General features: G+C 41.7%; 2 protein-coding genes across 5 annotated transcripts in view; one reads left to right on the top strand and one right to left on the bottom strand.

Annotated features, from left to right (window-relative positions):
- Positions 1-23,956, bottom strand: part of MRPL52 (mitochondrial ribosomal protein L52) — a 150,409-nt gene that overhangs the window by 21,284 nt on the left and 105,169 nt on the right. The window lies entirely within an intron of this gene.
- The window catches only part of SLC7A7 (solute carrier family 7 member 7), a 44,726-nt gene that overhangs the window by 7,335 nt on the left and 13,435 nt on the right, over positions 1-23,956 (top strand). The window contains exons 1-3 of one of the 3 annotated variants that reach the window (XM_069097809.1): positions 8,093-8,216; positions 16,044-16,138; positions 18,188-18,731. In XM_069097809.1, coding sequence (XP_068953910.1) covers positions 18,233-18,731 — 499 coding nt within the window. In that variant the 5' untranslated portion in view covers positions 8,093-8,216; positions 16,044-16,138; positions 18,188-18,232. Of the gene's footprint in view, positions 1-8,092; positions 8,217-12,422; positions 12,593-16,043; positions 16,139-18,187; positions 18,732-23,956 lie in introns of those variants that run through there. The other 2 variants (XM_069097807.1, XM_069097808.1) reach the window with 2 other exon arrangements.

The following is a 23,956-nucleotide window of genomic DNA, read 5'->3' as shown; positions in this document are numbered from 1 at the left end:
TGGGGTGGGGAAGTAGGAAGAGGAGAATTTTTAAATAATATTTTATTTCCAATTACATGTAAAGACAATTTTTAAAATTTATTTAAAAAAAATTTGAGTTCCACATTTTTCTTCCTCCCACCTCCATAAAACAGTAAGCAATTTGAGGTAGTTATATATGTGTAATCATGTAAAACATTTCCATATTAGTCATGTTGTGAGAGAAGAAACAGACCAAAAAAACCTATAAAGTGAAAATAATATGCTTCGATCTGCATCCAAATTCCATCAGTTCTTTCTCTGGGTGTGGATAGCATTTTCCACCATGAGTCCTTTGGAATTGTCTTGGATCTTTATATTGCTGGGAAGAGTCAAGTGTGGAACAATGTTGCTGCCACTATGTACAATGTTCTGGTTCTGCTCATTTCACTGCATCAGTTCATGTAAGTCTGGAAGTCAATTTTTTGGGGGAGACAATTGGAGTTAAGTGCCTTGCTTAGGGTCACACTGCTAGTAATTGAGGATAATTTTTAATGACTGAGAAATAGGTCTTGACAAGGACTGGATGGCACAAAAACAACTGCTGTCCTCCCAGCTTACCAGTTGGTTTCCATAACTATGGCAGATCCTAAATGAGACCCACATCTTTATTCTCACAGCACCGCCCCTATCCCCTAAGTCAACTTTTGAGTAACTTAGCTATAAATAATTAATTTAGCAACCATTTATTAAGCCCCTACTCCTTGCTCCTGCAACGCACTTTAGAATTTTGGAGGGGGATCAGGGAAGGATGGTATCTAAACCCATCAGGCTCCTCTTAGGCACTCCACTCCCTTTCATCTCCTCACCAAGACCACTAGATTCTCCCAAGTTCACAGTAGGGGCTGAAGGGAAGCTCTGCAGCCAGGAGTTGGAGTTGAGAGAGAAAGGCAGAAAGTTAGAATTCTGGGTAAACATCCCAACAAGACATAGAGCTTTTGCTCTTTGGGCAATAGTCTTCATGGCAACAAGGAACTGATCTTCTTAGGTTGGGCACAGCTGAAGGTAGGTGTTAGAGTGGGAGGAGGGGAGGAGAGAGAATGATGGGCGACAAGGAAATGGAAAATCATAGATAAGCAAGAGCTGGAGAAAAAAGGGAATCTTGATAGATGGAGAAGAGGGGAAAAGGTGGAACACTGAGGAGATGTGGGATAGAGGAAACTGGTGAACATGTTCCAGGAAGGAATTTGGTGAGAGTTTTAGGACAGGGTGAAATAGACAAAGAGAAGAAATTATAGGAAAAGGTGAGACCTTTGAACTACATAATGGGGGAGCAGGAGATATCAGGTTATTAAAATCAAAACTGAAAACCAAAAACTAAGTAATCAACATATCACCAAGAAGCAACATTCTGTGAAAAGTCAAGCTAATCAACTGAACAGCCCATTTGAATTCCTATGGAGAGAAAATAAGGAAGAAAGAAAAATAAGAGTAGGGACAGAGAGGAAGAGAGTTTCAAGGGGATGGAAAGGACAGGATAGTTTTATTTTTAGAATAAAAATCCCTTATTCTGATTCCTTGGATCCAACTGAGTTTCCATAAAAACCCTCCATGGAACCTTGAGGCCTGTGTGGCATCTCCAGGGTCCCATCTGTTCTCTGTCTATTTTCCTTATGTGTAAAATGAGGATAGAATCTTCAGTACCTCCTATCAGTGGAGGAAGGGAAGAAAGACATTAAAGCACTTCCCTGGGAACGACAAAATACATATGAGAAAGAGCCTTGGAGTCAGAAGAACTGTGTTCCAATCCTGTTTCTGACACATTCTAGTGTGAATATGGGCAAACTTTAATGCCCCCAGGTAAATTTTCAGTTCTCAGTTATAGAAGAATTCACTCCTATGATACAGTGAAGGAGAAATCACAGGTCCAGTCTGTGTGTGTGTAAGTATGTATGTATCATGTATATGTACATATATGTGTATATATTCATAAGCTAGCATTTATATAGTGTCCACTATGTGCCAAGTACTGTGCTAAGTATTTTACCAACATGATTTGAGACTATGAACAACCCTGAGAGGTAATGCTTTTATTATCCTCATTTTACACTTGAGGAAACTGAGGCAGACAATTCAAGTGATTTGCTCAGGTCACACATCTAGTATGTGTGAGGCCGGATTTCAACTCATCTTCCTGACCCTAGGACCCCTGCCAGGCGTTCCCCCCCACTCCCATACACCACAAGCCATCCATAACTGTCCCTGCTGGGTGACTCTTTTCCATATCCTGTTATGAGTTTTGATCTAGGGGTTCCCTAACCAGGTTGGAGGTCTTCCTCATTTTCTTCTGAGGTACCAGTGGAGCAGTCTGGCTATTTACTTGACATTCCTCACCCCTATTATGTTGCTGGCTATGATGTATAAAAAGTTCAAGAGACATAGTTTTTGGCTATTTAAACACTTTATTAATCATGTTAGTAATCATTAATAAAAGGGGTCAGTGTCACTCTCAAATGCCAAAGACCCTTCATGGAACTCATTCAATGCTGATATACCCTTGGAAGACTGGGTATTCCTGAGGGTGGAAATCAACTCTGATTGACGTGATAACAAGTAATGAGAAGTATGAATATCATAATGAGAGGTGGGCTTATTCTAATGAGGGGCTAGAGGATATGACTGATCACTGAGTCTTGGTCAAAGAGACTTATCTATACCCATATCACCCTGCCTAAAGTAATCTAGACAAAAGGGGGAATCCACTTTTACCCAAATCTGTCTGAGTAAAACACAATGGGCTAGATATCTATCAATTCACCTAAACTAAAAATTTTTTGCCTTTTGATCAGATCTGAGTTTTTCAGTTTCATCCAAGATTTCATCTCATTATGAGTCCTACACTTCAAAGGTTTCCTGAATAACCTACAGGGGCTGATTTTGAAATGAGGAAAGGAAAGGAGAAAAACCTTAGTTCTAATTCAATAATTGGCTATTAATATAGGAGAGAAATGATAACTTTGTCACTGACCCATCTATTCTTCCTATCATACAATTCTTTTATAACTGCCTTGACCCCTTTTTCTTCTTAAGTTCCTCATTCTCTGTTGCAGCCTGCTCATACCCACCATGCACCTTCCCTTTGCCTTCTGTGTAATTTTTTAATTTTATGGAGACTGTTGTATTCTATGCAACTTCATGGCTATAGAATAAAACTGACAGAATTTTGGCATTATAAACATGTGCCTTTGCTTTCATGGGAAAGTCATTAAAGGAACCTTCAATTTTCCAAAGGCAGTCCAGGTTACTCCTCTTCTTCTATTCAACTTCGTTTTGTCCAATTTATTGTCCATCTGTATTGTCTGTCCCAGATAGAAAGGCTGATTAAAAAAAAAAAGCTCTATAATCTGTCCAACCAAATGCACGTTGTAATTTGGACAATAGACATTCTTCATCCACTTGATCTTTATTGTGTAGATATTCACATCAAACTCTTAAGTGATTACTGATCTCTAGGAGGCTCTGCAATGTTATAGTACCTGATGCAGTCAGCATAATATTGTCCATTCGTGAATATTTGGAAGATCTCACCATTTGCAAAGAATCCTTTGGCTTTTACTCTGCTCTGGATCTCTTTCATCACAGTAGCAAAGAACTTCAGTGAGCATATCCCTCTTTTTTATGCTTCACCTGACATTTATGATTAGAGGGTTGTTGAACAGAGTTAATTCTGTTATTATATCTTTTGAGGAATTTTGAATCATTTAAACATATGGTTGGGAGATATTTTGTTGAAAAAGAGCCTACAAGGCAGTGTTTTACTCTGCATCAAATGGTTCTTCATAACCAACAAATACGAAACATGATGAGATGTTGTATTCTGTACATCTTTCAGTAAACTGTGAAACAGTAAAGATGTGGTCCATTGTTTAATGTTGTTTGTGAGAGACTGCTTGTTCCCTGCTAATAGCCATATTAAGACTGACCGTAATTTGGGAATGGAGTATTATCATAAAATATTTTTTATATATCAGAGAGTATGACTACGGGTTGGTAGTTACTGATGTTTTCTTGGTCGACTTTCTTAGGTAATAGTAGAATCTGAGATATTCCCCACACTTTTAGTTTCTTCTTCAGATACCTCATATATTGATTCCTCTATACAATAGTGTCACCTCCCAGAACAGGTATCTTTAGCATACATTTAGCCCAATCTGGCTACCTTTGTTCTTTTTACCTGCTTTTTTTTTACCTTTCCTATTAGGGTCTATCTAGCCTGTCTTTGATGGAGAGTAATTTGTTGTAATCACTTCTTCACCACTTTGCCATTTTTCTTATTTTCTGGGGGGTCCTCCTGTTTTAGTCCTTAAATGTCCTTGGGATGACTTTGCTTAGATGGATGTCTCACCATGTCTTCTTTAAATTGATTTTACTCTCCACTGCTTCTCTTTGCTGTATGGAATGATACTGCTTATGATCATCCAACATTTTTTTTTGTAAGATATTTTGCAAATGAGTTTATGTGCTAACTCTGTGTTGTCATCAATGGAGAGATCATCTTTTTGGTTGACAATTAAGTCAGTTGTTTGTTGACTAAGGTGCTTGCTGGGCTTTTTTGGTCTTGTAGCAATTAATTTATATTGCCTAGATTTATTTAAAAATTACTATAATCAGTATCATTGTCATTTCTATTGTCTATTTTACATTTTCAGTTGTTAATTATTTAAATAGTTTAAGATTGAATTATTTCAGTGGTTCACTATGTCTTTTTTCTCATCAAATTTCTTTTTTTTTTTTTAAAGCTAATTCTGATCTTAACTCTGACAAGTTGATGGCTTGGCTTGTACATAGTCAACTGATTCAGGGATATCTACCACATCAATAACAAGTCTTTTCTTGTCTGTTAAAATCTATTTCATTTTTCATTTTGTTATATGGGGGATGAGATAGTAGAGGGTGTGGATCTGTGATTTCATCTGCCTGTAGGACTTCCCAGTGTGGAATATCTTTCCATTGATGTAGATAATTTCTCAGTTATTGGGTAAACTGATAGATAACTAATAGTCTTAGAGCAGTCATTCTTAAAGGGTGTGTCTCTTCACTAGGTATGCTGTGAAATTCCTTCCCACATCTTGAGGGTTCCAAATTTTCCAGCCCCAGTTGCAGCTTGCTGCCTGACAGCACTCCCAGGAGGGTTACAATAGCAGCTCTGTCTTCTGAATAGCAAAATTGACTCTTCCTGGGAGGTCATTTGGGGGTGGCAGAAGGGAAGGAGAAGGCATAGGAATCCCAAGGCCAAGGTAAGGCGTCTGGAGTCCCAAAGGCGTCTGGGGAACCTTTTTTTTTTTGCCAATTTAAAATATTCAGTGTGCCTCAATTCCTCATGACTAATACATACGCTGCATTTGCTGAGCAAAAGAGAAAAACAAGTTTGAGAATCTCTAGCTTTAATTACTTGCCTGTGACACTGAGTGATTAGGTGACTTGCCCATCCATGATCATATAGCAAGTATAGTCATGATCATATAGCTAGTATAGGATTTGAACCCAGATCCTCCAGACTCCAAGGTCTTCTCTAGGGAGGCAGATAGGTATTGATGGGTCAGGAGTCAAGCTGACCTGAGTTTAAATATGACCTCAGAGACTTAATAGCTGTGCAACACTAGGCAAGTCACGTAACCTCTGCTGCCTCAGTTTCCTCAGCTGTGAAGGGGGCATAATAATAGCACCTATGTCCCAGGGTTGTTGTGAAGATCAAATGAGACAATACTAATATAAAGACAATACTTGTATAAAGTGCTTAGTGGTGCATAGTAGGCATCTAATAAATGCTTATTCCTTCCCCCCTTGATCTACATTCAATGAAAGTAATTCAGCACATGTTTATTAAGGGCCTACTATGTGTCCTTTAATGTGCTGTTTGATACTAGGGATACAAAGACAAAACTGAAACAATCCATCCTTTTTGAGCTCATTTTACTGGGGCAGGAGGTTGGGGTGGGACCTCATATACAAAATAAATTTATGTCATGTAAACAAAATTAAAAAATGATTTTATATATGTGAATATGAGAAGAACCTAAGAACTAAAAAAGGAAAGACTTCTTGTAAGATGTGCCACTTGAGCTCAGCCTTAAAAGGAACTGGGGATTCTTCAAAGCAGAAGTGGGGGAGGGAGAGCATTCCAGGCCTGGAGACTGGAATGTTGTGTATGCTCTCTGTTGTGTGTGTGTGTGTGTATGTGTGTGTACATATGTATATTATATATGTGTATATATAGTCTAGACACACACATCTATATTACATATATACGCACATATGCACACATTTACATATACATTTTTTAATTTTACATTTATTAATTTACATTTATATGTATACATACACACAGTAAGGATAAGGTTGCTTCTATCTCTGTCTAACACAGGGGTTCTTAATCTTTTTTTGGTGTGGTGAACTCTATAGATTCCTTGTCACAATAATGTTTGTTGCCCACATTCATAATTGAAGGAAATACTAAATTTCAGTTAGAAGTTAGTGAAAACAATGTAAAATTTTATGTGTTTCTCCACCCTCCATCACTCCCTATTTTACATTGTTTTTTACTCCCTATGTAAAATTTTTTTTCCATCCAAGTTCAAACCCTGAAATCTATCCATGGCCCAAAATAGTATCAACAATCCAGGCACAACAATATCCTAGGTCTTGGAAAAAAGATGTGTATGCCTATCCGAATTTTACTGGAGGACCTTAATCATCAGGCCATCTTTGTAAAATAAAAATACATATTTGTGTGAGTGTGTATATATATGTATATGCATGTTTATATATGTATACATGTATGTGTTTTCTATAACTATATGTCTTTTTTTTTTTTTGCAGGGGGAAGTCAGGGCAGTTGGGGTTAAGTGACTTTGTCCAAGATCACACAACTAGTAAGTGTTAAGTGTCTGAGGCTGGATTTGAACTCAGGTCTTTCTGATTCCAGGACCAGTGCTCTATTCACTGCGACACCTAGCTGCCCCATATCTTTATTTTCTAAGATTCAGGATATTGTTGGGACAGCTTGAGTGTCAAACACAATCTATGCTTATACCTGAGCAAACGTTTTTAATTTTAGGGTTCATGGATAGATTTCAGGGTGTGAACTTGGATAGAAAAAAAATTACATCCTTATTTTCACTAATTTCTAACTGAAATTTAGTATTTTCTTCAGTTATAGGTGTAGGCAACAAACATTATTGTGAGAAGGGATCCAGAGATTTCACCAGACCAAAAAAAAGTTAAGAATCTTTGTGGTAGAGAAAGACAAAAGCAACCTTATCCTTACTCTATCTTTAAGAAACAACAAAACAAACAAATTTATGCTTATGCCAGGTTCACAGCCCTGGACCAAAAGTCATCATGTACCATGGTGAAAGAGCATTTAGCATCACCCTGAGTTTGACTCTATTCCGGAAGGAACATCTGCAGTCTGGGACTCCATCTTGAGGAGATACAATTTTTAAAACCAAGCTTCTCCCTCTTGATTTGCATACACTATAATTTCCAGTCTCTTCCTTTCTATTGGCAGCTTCCCTGCAGCCTAAGTTCCCAAATGTCTCTTCTCTTTAAAAAAAACCCATATTTTCCCCCACCCCTCATTATGCCCTTAAGCTATCACCTTCTATCTCTCCTTGCTTTTTCAGTTGAGCTCCTACAAAGAAAAAGTCACCAACACTATCAAAGGTCATTCCAACCTTCTATCTCTCCTTGCTTTTTCAGTTGAGCTCCTACAAAGAAAAAGTCACCAACACTATCAAAGGTCATTCCTTACCCATCCCCCTATAGACCATGCTTAGAGGTGCTCTTCCTAGTTGGTGGTGGACCTCTTGGGTACTTTGGGGCCTCTTTCTGGCTCCTGGTAGTCCAGTAGTAAAAGAACATTGAATTTTACTGTGACATGGTTAACAAAACAGCAACAGCAAACTCCCTGAGAGGTCTGTTGGTCTTTTCCCTTTAAAAGAATAGAAAACTTTGAGCTGGTCCTCTTTAGCTGTCACTCTTCTAAGTGGCAAGTGGTACACTCTGCTTTTAGATTCCAGTGAAGGGAGTGGGGGAATGAGTGATATGTATTTCTCCACCCTCCATCACTCCCTATATGGGACTCCATTAGACATGTCCCAGGCTCTGTCTTCTGCTTTGCATTTTTTCTTCAAGTAGGTGACTGAATATGCTTCTTAAAGTGGATGTGTCCACGCTTTGAGGCCAGTTTTACTTGGGTGAGTTCAAAAGGTCTGAAGTTTCAGGGGACTAATGAGAGGAATTTGAGGTCTTGGTAGATGCAAGAGTAGTAGTTGATTTTTGAAGGTCAGAGGAGATTTGGGTTTGGAGTGGAGTGATAGAGCAAAGCTAAGGTGAAATGTAGAATGCCTAATTAGCGATGTCAGTCAGTCAATAAACATTTATTAAGTGTCTACAATGTGCCAGGCACTGTGCTGAGCACTGGGATTATGAAGAAAGGTAAAAGACAGTTCCTGCTCCTAAGAAGCTCACAAAATGTCACAGATTGCATGTATCATTCTCCTAGCAGATCATAACAGTAGTTACTGAATTCTGTTACTATGCACTTAGGAGTAAACTGTGTTTAACATCCCTTTTGTGTGTAGAACTGATTACCTGTCTCATACTTGATTCATATTGTACACTGAGTACTTTTTTTTTTAAACTGACCCATTTTAAGGAAACTCTAGACTTGTAAGCTATAACTTAAGCCTTAAATGATTTCTCCCCTGGCGGGGGCTCCATGTGGGGCTTAATGAGCCAGTGAGTGTGAGAACCAGAAGCCTTGCTCCAGACTCTCATTAGAGGTCAGGCTTCTATTCCCAGTGAATCTCTTCCAAACTCCCTGAGTACATAAGGAGAGGTATGGTACCCCAGACCCTAAGGGCCTAGAAGTAATTTCTCAAGGTTAGGATTCATTCGCTCCAATTCCTTTTCTCTCACTCGTTAACCTCTTGCAATCTGGCTTCCTGAGTCCTAACTGACTCTTGGACATTTCCAGTTGGATGTCCTCCTATAAGGTATCTCAAATTCAACATGTCCTATGTCTCTCCCAGCTCCTGACTCCATCCTTCCTTCTTCCTAATTTTTATATTCCTGTTGATAGCACTGCTTTCTGCGAGAAGCTTTTTCCTGATTCCTCCATTGATAGTGTCTTCCCTCAGAGATTATCTCTGATCTACTCTATATGTATCTTGTGTATACAGAGCTGTTGCCATGTTGTCTTCCCCATTAGAATGTAAGCTCTTTAAGGGCAGGGAATGTGCTTCTGCCTGCCTTTGTATTCCCCCAGTGTTTAGCTACTCTTCCTTGTACTTTGTAAGTACCTAATAAATGCTTATTGATTGACTGACCATTCTTCCAGGCATCCAGGTTTGAAGCCTTGGGAATTATCGTTAATTTTTCCCTCTCCTTCACCACCTATATCCAATTGGTGGCCAAATCTTTACATTTCTACATCTACCATGTCTCTCTGTGTAGATCCCTTTTTCTCTCTTAACAGAACTACTACCCTTGTTCATCCTTATCACATTTTGCCTAACTATCGCAATAGTCTTCACATTAGGCTCTCTGCCTCCAACCTTTCTTCTCTCCAGTACTTGTCCTCAACAGCTGTCAAGTGGATATTTGGACCTAAATCACAGGTCTGACCATGACATGTTACTCAGTTGCATGAGAGGCTTTCAAATACCTCCACAATAAAATCCCACTTCCTTGATTTGGAATATAAAGCCCTTTATAATCTGACTTCTGCTTATTTTTCTAGGCTTATTTTTAATGTTTTAAAAATTTTGGTATATTTTGTTTTTACATTACTTATTTCCTAATGTTTCCCTACTTTTGACCCCAGAGAACCATTCTTTTTTTTTTTTTAAAGCAATTGGGGTTAAGTAACTTGCTCAAGGTTACACGGCCAGTTATTTCTGGGTGTGGTGCTAAGTATCTTAGCCCGGATTTGATTCCCAGGTGATCCTGACACTGGAGCCGGTGCTCTTACTTGCTGAGCCCTCTGGCCGCCCCTGAACCATTCTTTTTAACAAAGAATAAAGAAGAGAAGAAAAAAAAAACAATTTAACAAAACTAATCTAAACATGTACCAAATCTTGATATTATAAAAGGCAGCTAGCTAGGTGGTGCAAGAGATAGAGTTCTGTGTCTGGACTCTGAAAGACCTGAGTTCAAATTTGGCCTCTCTTACATGCTACCTGTGTGACCCTGGGTAAGACATTTAAACTCTGACTGCCTCAGTTTCTTCAGTTGTAAAACAGAGAAAATAATAGCACCTACCTCCCAGGGTTGTTTGTGAGGATCAGATGACATTTGTGAAAGTGCTTAGCTCAGTGCTTTAATAAATGCTCTTTCACTATATGCACACCCCTAGTACCCTACCTCTTTGAAGAATTCTCACATCTCTCCTTTGGGTCCAGGCCTGGTCCTTCATAGCATTCAGTTTTGATTGTTTTATTGTTTTTCTTTTTGTTTGCTTGTTTGTTGGTTTTTGCTTTTTGGAGGGCAATTGGGGTTAAGTGACTTTCCCAAAGTCACACGGCTAGTTTTTTTTTTTTTTGTGTTAAGTGTCTGAGGTTGGATTTGAACTCAGGTCCTCCTGACTCCAGGGCCGGTGCTCTATTCATATTGTTTTTCTTTCATCTATTGTTTTCCTGGCTCTGCTTGCTTCTATTTGTATCTGTTCATATCCGTCTTCCCAGGCTACTGTTTACTTGTCATTTACATTTTTATAGGGCAACAATACTTCATGATATTCATGTGCCCCTTTCTAGGCTCACTGCACATTACTGGCTTTTACATGCTCTACATTCTAGTCTAGCTGGCCTACTTGTGATTACCCATGCTTGACAATCCATTTCCTTTATGCCTTTGTCCAGGCTATCCTCCATGCCCTCAATAACTCCTTCCTCACCTTGTAGAATCCCTAGATTCCTGTAAGACTGAACTCAAGTACTCCTGTAAGAAGCTTTTCCCCTGATTTTCCCATTTGGAAGTGCCCTTCCCTGAAATTACTTTAAAAAACAACAACCAAACATTTTATATTTATTAATGTTTCTATTATTTTTCTCTCAAAAAAGGGAGTTAGATGCAGCCAGATACACCAGTGGATCTAGTTCTGGGCCTGAAGTCAGAATACCTGAGTTAAAATTTAACCTCAGACACTTAATAGCTGTGTGACCCTGGGTAAGTCACTTAATGTTACCTGCCTCAGTTTCCTCATGGGTAAAATGAAGATAATAATAGCACCTACCTTCCAAGGTTATTGTTAGGATCAAATGAAGTAATATTTACAAAGTACTTAACACAGTGCCTGGAACCTATTAGGCACTTAATAAATGCTTCCTTGCTGAGTGATTTGAACCTCACCCAGTGAAGTTCATGAAGGTGGGAAGAAGAGCACAGGTCTCCAGGGAACCATGATGGCTCCTAGTCTATGAGATTGGTCTGGAGTTTTGTGTACTTGACTGATGTTCTTTCAGATGGGTTTCCTTGGGCAGGGATGGGGAACCTATGGCCTCAAGGCCACATAGGGCCCTCTAGGTCCTCAAGTGCAGCTCTTTGGCTGAATCCATATTTCACAGAACAAAGCCCCTTAATAAAAGGATTTGTTCTGTAAAACTTGGACTCAGTCAAAAGGCTGTACCAAGGACCTAGAAGGTCACATGTGGCCTTGAGGCCACAGGTTCCCCACTCCCAACTGGGGTGTCCTATCCTGGGATGGCCTTATCTAGCCCCATGATGTCATACACCTTTCTAGGACAGATCCTCTGGGTGCTCTGATGTGTTTTAGTGCTTTAGTCATTTAATTACACGCGACTCTGAACAATGAAAATTTAAGGGAGGGTGGACTGTTCAATGGGTAGAGAATGGGGAAGAAGTGAAATAAAGGGTGAGCAAGATGCTAGAAGGGCAGGTCAAACTCTGAAAGCCTAGGTCTTCATTACACAAGAGCAAGGAAACTGAATGGATCAGATATGAAGAGAGGGGGAGCCATGGCTTGGTTATTTCTGGTCTACCAGTGGAATTGGTAGAGACCTGTGAGTTCTTCAGTGTAGGGATATTCCAGAATGAAAACTCCCTCCACCAAATCAGACTGGCCACTCATCTGTAACTCATCATCTTAGAGAGTTGCTTGGGGGTAGGTATTGAGAGGTTAAGTTACCCATGGTCATATACAATTGGTGTGTGTCAGATGACAGACCCAAGTTTTCCCAAGTGGTAAAGCCAAGCTTTCTGTCCAGCACATCAGACTTCCTTTCATGGATAAGTTCTGGGGGATAGAAGGTGCCATTCTTGACACCTCTTGACATACCCTGAGTCTGACTGGGCTGTGCCAGCTTCAGCCCATCCCCTGGCCCCTCCTCCCTGCCGGTCAGAGTCACACATGTGTTTTCCTGTTTTTCATTTCGGTCCCCCACCACCCCCGGCTTCTCAGCTTCTTCTCACAAGTTGGCGACTGCTGAAGCTTTAGTCTTCTCTCTAACCTCCCTTTGCTAGTTAGTACCTGCACCCCTCCCCCCACCTGCTGCCTGAGGTTATTGGTGGCCCCTTCTTCCCCTGCACCTGCCCAAGTGTCACAGGACAGGTAAGAGGCAAAAGAGAAAGGGAAGTGGGAGAGAGGGGAAGTAGAGTGGAAAGGAAGGGTGAAGCTTAAAAATAAGGGAAGACAGCCCTATCCTCAGCTCCCCTGCAGAGCCCCCCCTCTCAGGGACATTAACCCCATATTAATGGGAACCATGGGCCACAGGAGCAAAACATGTTTTGTATTTTATTTTAAAAATAGACTGTCTTTGTCAGCTACAGTAAGTCTAGAAAACAAAGTAACTGTGGCGGGGGTGGAGCAGGGTTGCATGCTTAGGGGTTATGGGGGCTTTAGCCTGGTGAGAAAGTGCCTGTTTTCTATTTGCTTTCTGTTGTTATGGGAGGCAGTGCAAACCAGTTAGTGCCAGGAAACAGGGAGGCAGGGCACCCGGGCCCTCTCAGGGAGGAAGTGTGTCCTAACATTTACTCTATGGGCTGGGGATCTCGGACTCAGGGGTTTTTGTCCTGGTTTCCCAGAGGAAGTGTGCTGCAGGGGTTAACCCTTGAGAATAGGGCATTTGCTACCAGCTCTGCCATTCATTGTATTTTGTGAGCCAGTCAGGTTTTCATAACCCAAACTTTATGGGGTCTCATTCCAATCTGGAATTTCCCTCACTCTCTGGCCAAAAAAAGAAGTGATTGGTGTTTGCTTACTGCTCTGCTCAGAGCCCCCAAAATGGCTGCATTTCAGAGGTAGTTAGGGAGGAGTGCATATGATCTCTTTGGGACCCCACAGGGAGAAAAGTTATTCTGGAAAACCTCAGGTAGGCAAGAGCAAAACCATTGGTCGAGGCAGGGATTTTGCTGCCTCTATCCAGGCTACTTCAGGTGTCGAAGCCGAGGAGGCAGTTTGAGAGACAGCCACAGTTGGTCATAGTAAGGAGTGATCTAGGGGGGAATGAATGCTATATGCTGGGTGTACATGAACTGTTGTATGCCGTGTGAATGGTGGCTGAAGATAGAGGGGGGCATTTTTTCTCTAGCTGACTGACAGTGCTCCCTGGCTCACTTGGTTTGTCCAATTTATCACTAGAATAAGGAGATTTCAGTCTTTGCCACTTCCCCACATGCCCGCTAGGGGATGTTGTGTGCTGTAATGGGGATACCAACTATGGAAATATCCTGCCAAGAGGCCCTAGGAAGAAAGGCTTGTTGCTTAGACATCAAACTATATACATCTGTTTTCCCAAATTTTCTAATGTTTCTTTTACCTTTATATAGTTTCACTCCATTATTTGATTTAGGATGTACCTTTGCGCAATGGTAAAGGGGAAGATCAGAAAGGATGGGAAATGAACACACCTCCTTGAAACCCACTGTCCTCTATGGCAGGCTGAAGGACAGAAGCCTCTTGTTTAGTTTTCGAGTTTCAGGACCTGGTTTTGAATCCTGATTCTACTACTTACTCCCTGTATGATTTTGGACAAGTTTATTTCATCTTTCAAGGCTTCAGTTTTATCAACAGTAACATGAGGTGGTTGACAAAAGATAATATCTAAGATCTCTTCCTTCTAGACCTAAGTTTTATGTTCCTATGAACTCCCAGAAGGTCTGCCTGACTTTGAAAAATGATGGGTGAAAAGGTATCTAATGAGGATTTTCATCACTCTAATTTCTGAGTCTGTTTGTAATGAATGATAATTAATTAGTATGACAAGGGACATAGAATTGAGATTTAATATGATGCTTACTATGTGCCAGGCATTTCACAATTATGATCTCATTTGTCCCTCACAACAACCCTGCAAGATAGGTGCTAGTATTATCCCCATTTAACAAATGAGGAAACGGAGGCAAATGGGGAAGAGTGACTTTTCCAGGGTCACACAGTTAGTTAAGGTCTGAGGCTGGATTTGAACTTAGTTCTTCCTGACTCCAGGCCCGGAAGTCTATCCTCTGAGCTATTTAGGGTGGGGTGAAATTCTCTGTTAGTAAGAGATGGGGCAGCTGGAGTGGATTTAGGGCTGTGTTTATAAATTCGGCATAAACTTCTGCTATTTTGGCAAAGTCCTTGTGTGACCTCTTATTTTTTATTCAAATGAGATGAAATTAGCAATGGGCACTTAGTGCCTTAAGGTTTGCAAAACACTTTTCAAATGTTATCTCATTTGACCCTCACAATAATCCTGGGAGGTGTTAATTATTATCCCCATGTTCCAGCTGAAAAACTGAGGCAGATGGAAGCAAAAATAATTTGCCCAGAGTTACACAAATTTGTGGCCGAGGCAGCATTTGAATTAAAATATTCTTGACTCCATATACAGAGCTCTCTCCAACTAGCAGTCTTATGATAACTATGTAACTAAGATAACCATGTGAAGTGCTTTGTGAACCTTAAAGGTGCTATGTAAATGTAATTGTTTTATTATTATTATTATTTTGCCAAAGTTTCTAGGGCTTTGGAGGAAAGACCGAGAAGGTAAGAGGCCTTTTTCAAGTTGGAAGGGATCTTGGAGATCCTATAGTGCAATGTCCTCACTTGACAAAAGAGGAAACCGAGGCTCAGAGAACTGACATGCCTTGCCCAAGGTTATATAAGTAGGAAAGAGCATAAGTGGGGCTTGAATTTTATGTTCTCTCAGTTTGTACAGAGTACAGCAAATTCCAGCAAGTGTTTTCAGCAGTGTCCTTGTTAACCTCAGATGCCTTGGTGTGCTTTCTTGAGATGGAGATTAAGGAATACTTCAGGTTGAAAGGGCATGTTGTTGGAGTGGGGTGGGGCAGGATGGGATCAGGGGGCCATTTCTTGAACTTGTTTGTAGTGACATGGCTTGTGACTCAGCTTTGGGGGAATGGTCTGAACTAGAAGCAGCTTCAGTCAACCGACGGGGAAGTCTGCAGCGTTTTCCATCGTGGTCTGATGTATTTATTGCAGGGGGAAGCGAGCCACTCCACTGTGCAATGTCACAGGGATCCAGTGACATTGCTGACACTTCCCCTAATATTTCTGGGCTGAAAATCTTGAAAAGAACTTATGTCACTACATAACTTTTTCTGCTTAATTTTTTTTTTTTTTGCGGGGCAAGAGAAGAGTCAGGGGGTAGGAGAAGGCGTGCAGGGAGGACAGAGATTGACTGCAACTCATTCTTTGTTTGCTGCCCTGCTTTCTCCCACCCTGGCTAACTTTCTGCAACCAGGCTAGGGGATTGCATGTTTTTGGGGGCAAGAGGAAGTGGCACCCTGTTGCCTGTCCCTCCCCTTCAGTCTCCTGTCTCAGAACTGAGCTGACAAAGGAGATTCCTGAGAGGCCTCCTTATCACAGAAACTGCTGATAGAAGAGCTCCTAGCCAGCCCCTTTTGCAGATGTGAAGGGCCTGTGAACCTTGGACCTAGACTCTTGCTTAATACCAACTTCCCTCTTCCTCCCTCCTCCTTCCCTCTTTTTCTATCTCCCCCTCCTCCCCCTTCTTGACTTAAATCCATACATGTTTGCCCAGTCTTCCTCTTTACTACAGGCTGAAAACTTCAAGAGAAGAGATCTGTAACCCTAGCTGGATCTTCAGCACCACTTACTGCTGCTGCCAGGGGCTGCTACATCCAGGATAAAAGTGTAAGTCTTACTTTCTAGCCTCTTCCCTTCCTGATCCCCCACTTTCGTATCCTAGCTATTTTCTGGTCTTCAGGCGTTAACCCCCTTTTCTCTCCAAGCTCCCTTGCCCCAGTGATCTCTCCACCTGTCTTCCCCTCAGCTGTCTTCTGCCTTGGGTATTTCCAGCTATGTGTTCTTCCCTCCAGCTGTCTCTCTTCTCTTTATATATGTCATTGCCTTCTTATTTCTCCCCTCTCACTCCCCATTAGATTCAAATGAGTCCCTTTCTGTGAATTGGTCCTGATAGCACTGCTGTGTGGTTTAGTGGAAAGAACATTAGACTTGGATTCAGAGGACATCTCTCTGCTACTTCTTACCTGGGTTATGTTGGTTGAGAAGCTGTGTCCCCTAGGGTTCTCTAGGTATTTGTTAATTTTTAGGTTTATCTCTCCACTGGAATCCTTCTTTTTCTCATGCCCACCCATTCATATTTTTAAAGTGATGGGTTTCCTTGCTAATGACATCACTCAATCAGTAAACATTTATTAAGCATCTACTATGTGCCAAGTTCTGTGCTAAGTGCTGGATAGTAGCATTCGGGCAGAGAAAAAAGCTATCAAGCAATCATTCTTGGACCTCCCTTGATGACTATGACCATAATCTCTTTTTTTTTGTAGGCAAGTTATTTTATTATTTATTATATTATTATATAATATTATTATTAAATATGGATTTATTTTATTTATTTTAATTTTTTCCAATTACATGTAAAGAAAGTTTTCAATATTCATTTTTATAAGATTTTGAATTCCAAACATTTTTTCCTGCTCTCCCTTCCCTCTCCCATCCCCAAGATGGCAAGCAATCCAATATGAGTTATATATGTACAATCACATTAAACATATCACCAGATTAGTCATATTGTGAAAGAAGAATAAGAACAAAAGGGAAAAACCAAGAGAAAGAAAAATTAAAAACAAATTTACAAAAAGGTGAAGAGAGTCAGCTTCACTCTGCATTCAGATTCCATTGTTCTTTCTCTGGATGTGGATCCATTATCTCTTTTAGGTGATGCCTTAGCTGGCTGGGGGAGATTCCATGTTGATGTGAATCAAGGATGCTCCTTGATCCCAGAGTGGATTGTAGGGTTATGAATGGAACTTAAATTTTCTCAGGAGTGCCAGGAAACCTGTAGCATCCAGGGTTAGTTCACCAAGGCCAGGGGTCCTTCTTCCATATGCAGACAGAAGGGGCTGTGCGTAAGGCTGGTGTTTAATATTGTGTAACAGTCCTTTCGAATGCCTTGGCAGAACTGTTATCCTTGTATCCCAGCACTGGGTGAAGGGCTAAGCTATTAGGACTGCGGTCTTAACAGCTGTAGGGGTTATTATCATTATCTTCCTGTTTATTTACTCCTTCCCACAAGAGATTCAATGGGGGGAGGGGGGGGCGGGCAGCATTCTTTCTGTTAAGTAATTTTTGTGGCCTATTCTACAGGAAATTATGTGCTACAGTGTAACCAACACTGGGTTTGGATCCAGAGGACTTGGGTACAAGACCTGGCTCCTGCTATTTATTACCTGTGACACTTGGGGGCAAATAATTCAACCTCCCTAGGGCCTTAACTTTCTCCATCTGTTAAATGAGGACATTAGACCTGATGACCTACGAGGTCCTGGCTAGCTTTAAAGCTGTGGTCTTCTGATCTCAACGGTGGAGGAAGTTGCTTCTTCCCGGGAAGTGGGATGTCTTCTCTTCTGTGGAATGTAAGCTCTTTGGGGGCATAGCCTGTCTCCCATTTGTATCTTTTGTACCTGAGCACATAGTAGGAGCTTGAGAAATGCTTGCTAATTGATTGACTGGTTCTACTCTCAAAGATTCAGTCAAGCCAATATAGGATCCATGTGGTGAACCTTAGTTCACCTTAGTTCAGCCTTAGAGGGGGTTGAGAGGAGGTGGGAGGGGAAACTCTGGGAATGGGGAAGAAGAGTGATGGTGACAGTTCTGGCTTTTTTGTAAGGGGTCAGTCATACAGCCTATTCTTTCAGGATCATTTTCTTTCTTCCTCAGAGGGAGATGCCAGGGAGCTGTTGAAGACTTTCTTTTTTTCCTACAATGGTTGACAGCACCAAGTATGAAGTGGCAGCCCAGCATGATGGAGATGTGCCCTCCTTGGCCAAGGAGTCCAAATCAGGACCCGAACAGATAAAATTGAAGAAGGAGATCTCCCTGCTCAATGGAGTGTGCCTGATTGTGGGGAATATGATTGGCTCTGGTATCTTCGTTTCACCCAAAGGTGTACTCATGTACAGCTCTTCCTTTGGTCTCTCTCTCGTTATCTGGGCTGTTGGGGGCCTCTTCTCTGTCTTTGGAGCCCTCTGCTATGCTGAGCTGGGGACTACCATCAAGAAGTCTGGGGCTAGCTATGCCTATATCCTTGAGGCCTTTGGGAGCTTCTTGGCCTTCATCCGACTCTGGACTTCCCTCCTTATCATTGAGCCCACCAGCCAGGCCGTCATTGCCATCACCTTTGCCAACTACATGGTACAACCAATTTTCCCCAGCTGTTTTGCTCCGTATGTTGCTGGACGCCTGATTGCAGCTGCCTGTATCTGTGAGTGCAGTTGGGTAAGGGGAATTTGGGATGGAAAGGAGGAGGCTGTAGCAGAGGCGAGACCTAGGACTGAGAGAACAGGGAAATGGTGAGGGAGCAAAACATAGGGTAGGAACAGAGTTATCCTTCTTACTGTTCACCTTCCCTCTTCCCTTCCCATGGAGAAGCAGTATGGTGGAGGGGGTAGAATGCTGGATTTGTAGTCAGAAAGACCTGAGTTCAGATCCTGCCTTTGACACTTAATTAGCTATCACTTAACTGCTCTCTAACCCACATACTAAGAGTTAAGGGGTTCTTAACCTGGGATAGAGTTAAGGGGGTCCATGAACTTGGATGGACAAAAACCCCCCAAAACCCTACATCTTTATTTCAATATAAACTGGTTTCCTTTGAAATCCCAATGACATACAAAACAAGATTAAGATCCTATATAATAGTTGTGATCTGCTGTAAATCCTATATCCTTGAAATTTATGTATCCTTTCCAAGTGGTACTGCTACTATATCATTGATACTACATTGGTGGGGGCAGGGAGGAAATTCCATTAATCTTTCTGTTTCCGATTCCTTATACCTCCGAGAAATACCATCTCAGTCTGGGACATACGAAGTGCTGGGATATTTGGGGCACTTCTCCCTCCCTGATTCCCTCTTGCTAGGAAGTGAAGAAATGGTACCTGTTTCAGACAGCTGCCATGGTTGACCTTGGAGGCAGGCAGGAATGCAAGGTTCTGCAAGACCACTATTGTTTCTGTCCCTTTATCTACTTCTCTTTTCACTTTCCTGTCCTATCCTGCCTATACTTCCAAGTTCTCTCCGCTTTTGCTTCTGCCCAAAGTTTTGAGCTTTTCTGTGTTTGGATCTTATGATGTTATGGGTGTGCCTGTCTCCTCTGTCTTGTCTCTGACTGGGTATCCTCTGTGTGTGGGTATAACAGGTAGAGTGTAGTTGAAGGGCTGTCTCTTACAGTTTTAGGAGGGAGATTTTCTAGTCTAAAGGCCTTAATATTGGGTAAGGGGAAGGGGAATTGGGGATGGAAAGGAGGGGACTGTAGCAGAGGCGAGACCTAGGACTGAGAGAACAGGGAAATGATGAGGGAGCAAAACATAGGGTAGGAACAGAGTTATCCTTCTTACTGTTCACCTTCCCTCTTCCCTTCCCATGGAATCCAGCAGGGAAGGTCATAGTTTTAAAGCTGGGAGACAGCTTAAAGGTCATTGAGTTCAATGCCTTCGTTTGCAGATGAGGAGTCTAAAAGCCAGGGATGTAAAATGAGTCATCTGCTGAAGGTCACATAGGTAGTAAGGGACAGATCCAGGTTTCAAACCCAGGTCCTCTGACTCAATGCCTCCCCCCTTGAATTTATGCATTTAACAAAGCTTCATTTCTTTGACATTGTCAGGGAGTAAACCATCTCACCTAAATTTATTTTGCATATGACAGAAACTTACCCTTTTAAGCTCCCAAACTTCTTATTTTAATTTGAATATTCCTAAAATGTGTTAGATAGAGCCTTTTTGCTTTCTGAAACAAGAGTATACTGATCATGATGTCATTTTTTTCTTGATGATTCAGACTGTGATTGCACAAAATAGCTCCTGACTACTTGCTGCTTGAGTTCTTATGTGACCTTTTTAGAGTTTTTTTCTGCTTGCATCTTCCGCTTTCAGGCCTTCAGCTATGATTTTTTGTTGGAGTCAGCATGCCTGCTTCTTGTATCTACCAACTATTTAGTAGAAATAAAGCACAATGGAACAGGAGTAGGGGACAGAGAACATAAAGGACAGGACAGGAGTTGAAGACAGAGGGGACATAAAGAAAGGTGGGTTCTTGGGGGGGTCATTTCTCCTGATGGGAAAGGATGGTGTTTAAAGTGGGAAGAATCCTTTCTCCTCCAAGCTAGTGCTTTGCTTCCCTTGTCTTGAGAGGTTCATGAACTGTGCCTTTTAAGGGGGTCTCTCTCAGTTTCTCAGAACTAGCCTTGAACAGAATATTAGTAAAAACTGGCAGTTATAGAGCATTGTAAAATTCGCAAAACACTTTTTTAGTATGATATCATTTGATTCTTACAACAACCCTAGGAGGCATTCTAGATATTATGTTCATTGTACAGATAGAGAAACTGAGAAGGAGAGAGCTAGGTGGTGCAATGAATAGAGCACTGGCCCTGGAGTCAGGAGAACCCGAGTTCAAATTGGCCTCACACACTTACTAGCTGTGTGACCCTGGGCAAGTCACTTAACTTCAATTGCTTCTCTCTCTTTTTTTTTTTTTTAAGCAATTGGGGTTAAGTAACTTGCTCAAGGTTACATGGCCAGGTGTTTCTGGGTGTGGTGCTAAGTGTCTGAGACTGGGATTCGATCTCCAGGTCTTCTCAACACTGGAGCCGGTGCTCTTACTTGCTGAGCCACCTGGCTGCCCCTAACTTCAATTGCTTCTAAAAAAGAAAACCAAAGGAAACTGAGGCTGAGAGAAATTGTAACTTGTCCATGGTCCTGTAAGTTTGCAACTAAAGCTGGATATAAGCCCAGGTCAACCTGACTCCAAGCCCAGCATCCTAACCTCTGTAGCAAAAATGCCAAACTCAAATAGAAACAGATCTGTGCTGGTTAGTCTCATATTGACTTAGGAAACCATAAATTAATATTCTCAAACCACAAATTAACATCTAAATTTTATTGTATTTTTATTTATTTTGTTAAACATTTCCCAGTTACATCTTTTTTTTTTTTTAAAGCAATCGGGATTGAGTAACTTGCTCAAGATTACATGGCCAGTTATTTCTGGGTGTGGTGCTAAGTATCCAAGCCCAGATTTGATCCCCAGGTCATCCCGACACTGGAGCTGGTGCTCTTACTCGCTGAGCCACCTGGACGCCCCTCCAGTTACATCTTACTCTGGTTCAGAGCCTGGGCAGTTTGACCCCTCTATTCTATAGCTCACTCTAGAACTAGGCTGAGAACTTCACAGGGGAGACTAGAGTCATTATCAGTACCACCATCTATCCAATGTTGCTGAATGGAGCCAGGGACTATAATGCCCGAGTAGTAATCGCTATCATTGGCATGGTAAAATAACTATTGAATACTATCAACTTCTATATCTAATTCTTCTGGTGGGATTCAGAGCATACCTGTATTTTTATATAGGGCATAAAGGGAGGAAGGAAGCTAGTGAATTCTTCCTAATTTATGGAGGAAGAAACTGATGCCCTGAGGAAAGGGAAGCTGTGTGTTGCAATAGAACAACTGCTAAATTTGCCTTCAGAGGTCCTGTGTTCAAATCCTAGCTCTTACCCTTCACTACCTGTATGACCTTGGGCAAGTCACTTAACTTCACAGTATCTCAGTTTCCTTAGCTGTAAAATGAAGAGGCTGGACCACAAAAGTTCCTTCTGATTCAGAGTCAATGGTGTTAATGGTCTTAAACTCAGGGAGTCAGGCAGAGGTCAAGTAGAATCCAGGTGACCTGATGTCTATCTAATTCCTTTGTCCTTTCCTTAACCTTAACTTCATTGTTCTGGGTCCTCTTTGGGGGCAACTGGGCAATCCAGGACACTGCTATACCTTGCCCACACTCCTTAGTTTAAATATGTCAGTCTCTCTTATCAGATTTTACCCCTCTTCCTTGAGTGTCTTTTCAGCTACTAGTTGAAGGGAGCCCCATGGGGTCTCGAGGCCACAGGTTCCGCACCCCTGCTGGTGTCTTGTTTCCCCACCTGTACCAGTCAGCCAACTTTTATTCAATTCCCATTGTGTACAGAGCACTTGAATATAGGGAGTGACACTAGAATTTTTGTATTCGCTTGTGAAGAAATATCTCAGGTTAGTGAACCAGTGTTCATGTGAAAATGCTGCCTCTTCTGCTAGGGGAATTTCCTCATCACTTCACAGCACTTATCTGGGAGACTTTAAACCTTCTTGGTGCTCAGGTATTATTAGGATCATAGTTCTAGAGTTAGTGGGGACCTTTGAGGTCATCCAGTCATGTCTCCTTATTTTACAGATGAGGAAACTGAGGCTCAGAGAGGTTGAAAGATGGTGACCTCATCAGAGGGGTAGGGTATGATTTTGGGTCTTTTTAACTCCAGTTCCAGTCAATATCCTTTCCACAGGGTGAAATCTGTCTTCTTAGGAGCAATGCAACTGTGTTCTGCTTAGAAAGGGACTGAACAAGATTGTCAGAGGACCTGAAAAGGTTATGCCTTGACCCTTCTGATCTCTGTGCTCTAGGCAAACCTGGGCATGTGGTATTTCAAAGTTTTACCTTGTACCAGAACCACTGACCTCGTAGATACAAGACTAATGAGGCATAACAGCTGCCTCATGGGGCCCCCAGCTGGCCTCTGCCCTTTGAACTGGCCTCCACTGAGAAGCTAGTTACCTTTTCCAGGATTGTTCTCATAAGAATTTTCTCATGTGTTGGGAAATTGGGTAACCTGAGGTAAGTGAGGAAGGTTACATTCTATATCCCATATTGTACCAAACCAACAATCTTGGTTAGAGATAAGCTGAACCAGGACCCCTGGATTCTTGTTAGTGGTCCATATGGGCTTAGGTAAGACCCTGAAAGGGAACATCTTCTAGCCACAGGTCTACCTTGAACCAAAAGGGTCTTTTGGGGCCTACCATTAAGTGACTAGACATCAACACTTGGACATTACATGCCCGCTCCCCCCTCCCCCTCCACCCCACGTAATGGCTTCTCATTGCTCTAGACAATTCCTAAATGTCAGGAAGTGTTGACATTAGAATCAGAAAGAGAACACCATCTTCTAGAGGGATTTTTGGATAAAGGGGCAGCAAATGGGTGGAGGAGATGGGTGAGGGAGTGGAACAGTACAAAGTTTTAGGCAGATCAGATGAAAGATTTAGAGCTGGAAGAGACAGGTCATCTGGTCTCCCTACCTCCATTTTACAGATGAGGAACCTGAGGCCAAGAAGGTTATACAAGGTCATGCAAGTGACAGCTTCAGGCAGGGATCTGAACCCTGATCCTCTAGATTCCAAATCCAAGGCTTTTCTCATTGTACCAGTTCTCTTTGAGACTCAGCTTTGAGTTCTTGTTTCTTTTTCTTCTTTTCTCTGCCCTTAGATTAGTTGAAAGAAGACCTCTAAAAGACACTGGCTGGGGGTGGGGGGGGGGGGGGGGGGGGGGGGGGGGGAGGGGGGAGGGTGCTGAGTCGGGACGTGGGAGCGGGAAGCGTAAACATGATGACACAGCAG

Source organism: Petaurus breviceps, unplaced genomic scaffold, assembly GCF_028583685.1.
Source record: "Petaurus breviceps papuanus isolate PSGF00001 unplaced genomic scaffold, PetGlider_PUasm1.0 37, whole genome shotgun sequence".
Lineage (NCBI taxonomy): Eukaryota > Metazoa > Chordata > Mammalia > Diprotodontia > Petauridae > Petaurus > Petaurus breviceps.
Note: the sequence above shows the minus strand (reverse complement) of the source record. Positions and strands in the feature narration are given on the sequence as shown.